Raw genomic sequence first — 8242 nt, forward strand, 5'->3', positions numbered from 1 at the left:
GCTGCAATGTGCATTGCTATAAGGAGGAACAAATGTTCTGTGCTGTAATCTTCTTTATCGCTTGATTCATTATTATATCGTGAAGAACTCCTGTGTATTGGCATCGTGTGTTTCCTATAACATTACAAACTATACCGATAAACATAATGAGAGAATATCAAAAACTGATACAATATATCGAAGGAAAGATGGTTTCAAATATAAAACAAATGCAACAACAAAAGTAGCCTTAAAAAGACATCAGAGAGATACTCACATAAGTAAACGGAAACAAATCCTAGCAAAGCAGGTTCACACACAACAGACATAAAAAAAAGTGTTCTCTGCATATCATAACGGAATAAAAAATAAATGACGTAACAAATATAGAAGTAGATGTGTAGATGCACCGTGCCTGTTCAAGGGTGAACAAGATGATGCAACCATTCCCGCCTGACATCATCGAGATAGCACTTGAAAAGCTGCCGCATTGTCTCATCAGCAAAATGGGTGCTACTGATGAGATATTTGTCTACGGAGATGTTGGATTTCATGTCATTCAACACAGTCATGGCCTCCTTGATGCTGTTCTTCTCTGGTTTCCGAGCTCGATATGGATTTGCTTCTCTTGGAATCTGGGGGGGAGACGACCTCTTCTTCCTGTTAAAACTGGCCTTGAACAACTCTATGTAATCCTGCAACTGCGAGCTCGTTGAGGAAACTCTTTTCCGCACACGACGACGGGACTCTTTCCCACGGCTTGACTGTGGTGCTAGGCCTTCACCCTTAGGAGCCATCTCTCAGGCAGAGCTCCACCAACAACATACACAACAGATTACAACATTTTGGCAGTCATATTCAAATATATTAACATAAATGGAAGCTTATATCAACATCCATGAAAAAACAGCAGACAAATAAGCAGTGAAAAACTTCTAATGAAGGTTCGTTGCAGATTACAAGCAGGAAGTAGATTGACAGAGCACATCCAGAGAGGAGCACAAATATAGTTCCAGCATTACAATATCTGGCAAATGCATGTGAGATTCAACAACATGATGCAATTCCACGATGAACATAATATAAAGCTACAGGAACAAGGATAGAGAAGCTGCATCAGAGAACCCTAATTTGCATATTCATTTGAAATTCGATGGAGCAACTGCGGAGAAGTTACCTCTTCAACTGGAGATGGAAGTGGGAACCGAAGTTTATTGCTCTTAAGAAGAGTAGGGAGTGGTATGGGTCGTGACGGAGCAATGGCAAGAACTACTTTGCACACTCGACTGTGCACTCTGGATCAATCCATGAATCCAGATTGAACTCCGGAAGATTCTCAAATTTTGAACCAAATTTGGCAGTGACATCGAATATAATCTTCCTGAAATAACTATAGTGACATTCATATGTTAAACAACTCCATATTAATAAATTTTACATTGGAATAGTAATTACAGCAAACACTTAATTAGAGCTAAGTCAGCTAAAACTAGATCAATAAAACAGAAAAAAGAAAGCTAATAAATCAGCTAAAACTAAATCAATTTTTCAAGAATATGGGGGACCCCCTTTTAAAAGTGGACTGCCACTATGAGTCTAACAGAAACTTTCAGTGCGATATATATACACATATATAGCCAAATGCAATGGGCTCGAGATTTGACTGCTGCCACCATTTTTCAATCCCTACCTCCATCAATTTTGATCTATATTTATATATATATATTATGTATATTTCTATATATATATATATGTATATATCTGATTTTGATCACGGAGGCATCAATTCATTGAAAAATCAAGAAAACACTAATTAAAAGAAGATGGAAATTCCAGCAAACTTTATAGGCAAAAGGAAGGTTTCCATAATATATTTTGGATGGACAAGAGAGAAACTTCACCAGTAGGTCATGAAAGAAATGCGTATAACTTAAAGAACAGGAAATTTACATTCAATATTACTGTACTGTAACAAATGGAATATAAACACAAACAGAGCACTTACCAGAGAGGGGCTGAGCAACAAGGGCGACATTGAGCAGCAACTGGGAGTGGGAGAAGCCACTAGCAACGGCGTGGATTGGTTTCGATGGGCTCAGTGAAGCTTAGGTAATTTGGGGGGCGAGCAGGCTTAAGTCGATTAGATTGTGAATCTGTAGAGTGTGAACATGATGTGAATGAAGGTTGACTGAATCATGTTCAAAGCACACTGAAGCACAAGGGACATGGTCGCTCACCTCAGACAGGAATCACCGAAATCCTTCCTATCAAACTCCTGAGGTAGTCCATATGTTTTACGAGACGGCCCTGAAACAGCAATCGCCAACCATTACTCAATTTGCATCAAGACAAATATCATCATTTTAAAGTTTTAAATGTCGTCCACAGAATTCTTTACTTGCATCATGAAATACACACTGACAAATAGGGATATTAAGAAACCTCATATCTCTCGAGTCATAGAATCTCTCACTACACCAGATAACGACAGTGAAGATTATCGAACAGTTGAGCTGACAAAGATTATCGAGCAGAAGAAATTCAAAAGCAATCAATTAGCGAGAATGAAATTTAGATTAGGGCAAAGAGAGGGAAGGCTAGAGTAGCACCTTCGATTGGGGCAATTAAAGACGGGATGAGCCAGCTTAGGATGGAGGAGCTCGACTGAGGGTGGAGGAGCTCAGTTAGGGCACAATCGAGCTCGAGAGGACCTGAGCAAACAAGAATATTAATTCTATAAGCTAAAATCAAGATTCTATAGGTCAATTGATCTAAGCACCCAGAAGCAAAATGCAAGAGCAAAGAACCTAAAACAACACTTTGTACCCACCACAATATACATCCCAAACAATTAAACTCCAAACCTTACAGCCAAAATCTATCTAACGTCTCAGAATTTCTTATGTAAAAATTTGTCATTTCTCCAAGTTCAGTTGAAACAAGAGAGATCATAAACAGTGCATGCTACATTCCCGACTTAGAGAGAAGGGCAAAGGTAAACTATCAATCACTTAACATTGGCAAGAAACTTATATATATAATCGAGAGGATGCAAGAATAGGGCTCACCAAGCAATGACATATGTAACAGCAGAGCGTCACCCCAGCAAACCAATTCTTATGCAATGCAACGAGCAGTTTTACGGGCGCAAGAATGGGGTTAATTAAAAAAGAAAGAGAACCACCAGTAGAAGAACCAGTAATTCTGATGCGGATTCAGGACAGGAAGAATGGGGGCATTATTAACAATACCGACTGTCAGAATCAGTTTATATTGTAATTGGCAACATCCTTTTTTTAACTCAGCAGAGTGAAGGTGGCAAAAGTCGCAATAACTGACCGACTGGTAAAACATAATCACCCGTGACGAGTTCATCCTTTATCTTTTTTGGGCAGGTTGGGAAGTTAACATCCTGAACAATAGTTGGGCTGGCTGTATGGTGGCCACGGAGAGGCACCAGTTATTTGTTCATATATTCTCGTAGTTTATGCTCTATAAAAATGGAAATTCTGCAACTGAATAATTATGACTTCAACCCCAGTATATAATTTTAAAAAAGTTCTTTCATATTTGCATTTTTGAATATTTTTGAAAAATTCATTTTTTATTTATTTTAGGAATCTAAACTAAAAAATGCATTTGTTCAATGGCGGCGCTTGAACTTTTTGGGCCTTCATCCTGGCCTATAGACAGCACGAATTGCTGAGCAGCACAAGAACATAACCAAGCTAAGAATATATTAAAACCAGGTTCCAGAGGCGCAAGACGATGCAGTAGCAATTTCATAAGTGGTGCAAAGCTTTAAAATGCAGCGGTCAGCGATCAAATAAGGTGAAGCATAAATGTTCCCAGGAAAAAAACCTGTAAACGAGTCCAATCGATTCTGAATGTCAAAGGTGCAGTCAGTTTCCACAGGATCCCAGCCACAACTTTTTTATGTCATGGGCCAAAAGCTGGTACTGGCGGATATGAGTGCACGAAAGATAGAGAGAACGGTGTGGAGCAACATAAGCACAGAGACAGAATGAAGCGAAACGTGCAATGGTGTAATGGGGAAGGCGCAAAGGGAGAGGTGACTTGCTGGGTGTGACTGGTTGGCGCGGGCTAGCGAGTGCGAGTGCGGGTGCAGGCGAGGGCAGGATGAAGCCAGAAAGCAATTTCGTTGGCATAAGGGCATGTCAAAGTCAGAAACGCCAGCCCTTTATAAAAGAATGACCATTTTAAAATCGAAAAAAGGTTCTAATCAGTGTCCGTACGCGTGAAAACATACCAACGTGAAAAGCACACGAAGGAGGTTCTCTTATATATACATATAGTATATATATATATATATATAGATAGATTATCATTTAAAATTGTTGAAAATGACATTGGAAGATCTAGAATATTTTACTGTTATTTCAAGGTCAAGTACCCTTTCTCGATACAAATAATACTAATCATTAAGACATGTCTTAGCATTAGTTGACTCTTGTTTTGTTGATATATGACTTTATGTTTAGCTTGTAATATAAACAATTGTACATTTAAGATACTTTTTGTACATTTTTCTTATTTTATAAATTATGGTTTGAGGTCTTCTTTTAAGAGAACGATCCCCCTCCCGGCTATTCCAAACAAGATATAAGCAAGAATAGAACCCAAAATCAGAAGAAAAATAAAATGATCTATTTAATGTAATATTCCAATTAATTACTTCTAATATGTACATAGTCATGGCCAAATGCCATATAATTACTCCTACTTTTCTCGCACTAGCACAAGACATTGATGTATTCCAAACTAGTTAGTTCCTAATTACGTCCTACTTGTTATTTCAGAATCAACGTAGTAGGATAAAAGAAATGATCTGCCAGCCTATTAAACCTTCAGGGGAACATCAAATCAAAACTTGGATTTAATTAGTTGAATTTGCAAGCTAGATGTTTGACGAACCTGGTCCTTACCAATGTGCTGTACAAATTGAGGCTGCATATGGTTAATCAAATTGCTTTTAACTATGTTAAATGGTCGTCAAATATACAGGAAGGGTGGTAACATATGTGCAGATTGGCTAGATTCTAGCTCTGTCCTATAGGACTTTAGGGCATGGAGCATATTCGCATGATTTTGGAACCGTCACGCGCGTTTGTTTTTGTCGATGATGATGTAGGAGATTAGAAGCCTAAGCCCCAATTATGTTTATGTTGTCCCTGTTTAATTTGAGTTTATTTTTATTTTTACTTTTTTATCGGTTACAGAGGAGGCCTAAGGGCCTGCATGATATAAGGAAATAGAAATAAAAATAAATGCGTTCAAGTAATTATCCCACGGATAAAAATTGAACATGAAATTTCTTTATTTCTACACGTGAGAGCTTATCACTGCATTGTATCCCTTTTCTATCCCTGCAGTTTCAGTTTCTAATGTTGCTTTATGTGCTTAGATGGATTTTCTTACCACAGATTCATTTTTTTTTTTAGCATACTTGCTATGAGATGGATATGCCTTATTGCTTGTCTATGAAGTCATTGGGCATGACGTTGTCGAGCAAGTAATTTCTGCCATCTGAAATATGTCACCGGAGATCTAGAACTATAATAGATTAACAAGTTAGGCTGCTTCACCAATCTCTTCACTCTAGTCAAAGGCTGCGTATCTGTTATTTCGCCAGTCCTCGACGATCTCCATTGCTCGACAGACTATCAAGCAGTGATATAGCATTACCCAAAGATATTGTAGAAGACTTGGGAAAATGTCGTCCGAATTATAGAGGAAAATTAAGTTTAGAGTATACTCATCTAGAAAATTTAATGATTCTATCGTACAGCAAAAATGAATCGCTTAAGACATTGAGTTAATCGCCTAGATTTTGAGTAAATTATCCATAAGTAATAGGAAAATCACTCTGATTTTTGAGGAGATTATTTGGCCTTAACTGCTTAATGAACAAAGACACGTTTATTTAATTAATCAATTTCACAGTTTTTATAAAATAAACTCACTTTTAATGGTTATACCTTAAAAAATTGAACGGGTGTTTCTTTCAGTTTGCACAACCTGATATTTGAAAGTGTAATGAATCCTCTAGATTCAAGTCTAGTAATTACCAAATCTCTGCTGCTAATCAGTAGGCACATCGATTTTTAGCTCGTTTATGAATTTATATCTTCGTCTGAATTAGTATTTTCTCGCATTTTACATGCCGTACATGAAGGATCGATCAACAAGACTGGCTGGAATTTTACACTCAGAATTTTTGTGTGAGAACAAGTTTTTCTTGGAAAAACTCCAACATATGGAAATATATATGTAGAATACACATATTAGAAAATGGTTTTACCAATAGAAAACAGAAGCATTATTTACATTACCAAATTGATATACATACACTTAATTGGTAATTCTTACGATTCAACCAAAAAAATATATGTTTACCAATATGGGTTAGTTGAAGCGGTTCGTCATTTGTTTCCTTTAAATGAGGTTTCGAGTTCGAATCTTGTGAATGAAAAAAATCAATACTGGAGATTTTTATGCCTTAATTGGGGCTCAATTGGGATTATGGATATCGGGATTCACACAAAAGAAAAAGTACATACGTTTTTATTTATTTATTTATGGAAATCGATATATTTTTTGGCAATATATGAAATATATATATATAGGAAGTGGAGGGGCGAGTATATTAAGCTTCCATAAATCTTGAGTGCAATGGGTCTATAAGTACGTCCAATTCCATAAACAAAGTCAGTCAGCTGGTCAAGTATCATATTCAGATATGGCTAATCGCTTGAGTGCATCTCTCCTCATTGTCTTCCTCGTCCTCGCAGGTGTGTGTGTACTTTCTTGTCCCGTGCTCCTTCCGATTGATGGCCCCATGTGTGGCAAAGAGTTTATTGATGCCATATCTGCCTCTAATAGATATTAATATGATTCTATAAAGTATATAAGATCTCTGTTTTTCCTAACCGCGTTGCATTGCATTAGAAATAGAGTTTTTCTTGTAATATCAATGTTGGGGATGTAAAGTGTATGAAGCCGCATGCCTGGTAACTAAAAAGTTTCGGGTTCGATACTCATGTAGGGATTATCGGTGCCCTGTTTATCAGCTATTAGGATTCTTATTTTATAGTATTAGGCTCATAAATCTTCGTTGTAATAAAAAAAAAGTATATGAAGCCGTGAACCTAATAATGTAATATCTTCTTGTTTTTTTTTTGGGTAACTACAGTGGAAAATCATTTATTAGCGTAACTTAACCATGATCCAGTACAATATGTCGAGGAAACACAGTTCCCATTGCATCTCTAGTTGAGAGTTCTAGTAAAAAAGATGGAGGTGTCTGCATTATAGCCAATGAATTGCATTGTTCGCCACCGAACCTTGTCAGTTCATCCGCACGGGAGTTAGCTTTTCGGTCGGAATGCCTCGGAACCTAATACATACTGTCATTACTTGTATTATGTTAAAAGGTGGGACAAAGATTCGTGATGTCGAAGGGGCGGCGCCATGCTCAGAATCACTGGGTCTTTGCGGAAAGGACTGCGAAGCGAGGTGCAGCGCGAGACATCCCGGGCAAAGTGGTGTTCAAGGGAGCTGTGACTACTCCATCACGCCTTCCCTGTGCACGTGTTATTATGATTGCCAGCAGCCCCCAGAGCCGCCTCAGAAGCAATGCACGGGTGGTGCAGGACTCTGCAGCGTAAAGTGCCAGAACGACTGCTGCAACGCGAACTGCGCCAGCAAATACAAGCAAGGCACAGGGTTCTGTAACATGTTGCCCAGGACTTGGTTGTGCCAGTGTCAGTATGCATGTGGTTAAGAGAGGAGGAGAGTTTTCTTTTTTTTTTTTCCCTACCACGAAAGTTCCTTGAAATGATTCATGAATAATAGAGGGCATCATCGATTCATTAATATATATATCCTTTTTGGTTACATAGGGAGCCAGGGCCTAATATATATATATATATATATATATATATATATAACCTTTTGCATATTTCCTTTTTGTCTCCTTTGTAATGCTGTGTGGCGTCTCTCAAGCAAAGAAAAAGAAAAAATAAAAAGAAACTGCCAACGTGGGTTGATTTAAGTGAATCGGCGCTTGTTTCCCTTAAATAATATATCAAATTTGAGTTTTATGAATGAAAAAATCAACGCTGAGAGATTTTTATCCCTTAGTGGGCTTACATGATTCGATTAGATTAATAATAGTCCATTGAATTTCTAGATATCATGATAAAAAAGAGAGGTTAGATTGTCATTTTCGTTTTTTTCCTAG

At 37.6% G+C, this 8242-nt stretch overlaps 1 protein-coding gene and 1 long non-coding RNA gene across 3 annotated transcripts; one reads left to right on the forward strand and one right to left on the reverse strand.

The window, feature by feature from the left end:
- Positions 1-217: 217 nt before the first annotated feature.
- Positions 218-4137, reverse strand: LOC116189023. Of its 2 annotated transcripts, XR_004152296.1 has the most exons (6): positions 3841-4137; positions 2589-2690; positions 2217-2286; positions 1985-2132; positions 1157-1369; positions 218-789 (listed from the first exon to the last, which is right to left on the reverse strand). It is a non-coding gene; the product is annotated as an uncharacterized LOC116189023 (long non-coding RNA). The 2 variants fall into 2 exon arrangements; XR_004152295.1 differs by having other exon boundaries at positions 218-1369.
- A 2602-nt stretch (positions 4138-6739) lies between these two features.
- On the forward strand, positions 6740-7783 carry LOC116188723 (defensin-like protein 183). The gene is made up of 2 exons (XM_031518207.1): positions 6740-6791; positions 7434-7783. Exons 1-2 carry the CDS (start codon positions 6740-6742, stop codon positions 7781-7783), a joined length of 402 nt encoding a protein of 133 aa, XP_031374067.1.
- Positions 7784-8242: the final 459 nt, after the last annotated feature.

Source organism: Punica granatum, chromosome 8, assembly GCF_007655135.1.
Source record: "Punica granatum isolate Tunisia-2019 chromosome 8, ASM765513v2, whole genome shotgun sequence".
Taxonomy (NCBI): Eukaryota; Viridiplantae; Streptophyta; class Magnoliopsida; order Myrtales; family Lythraceae; genus Punica; species Punica granatum.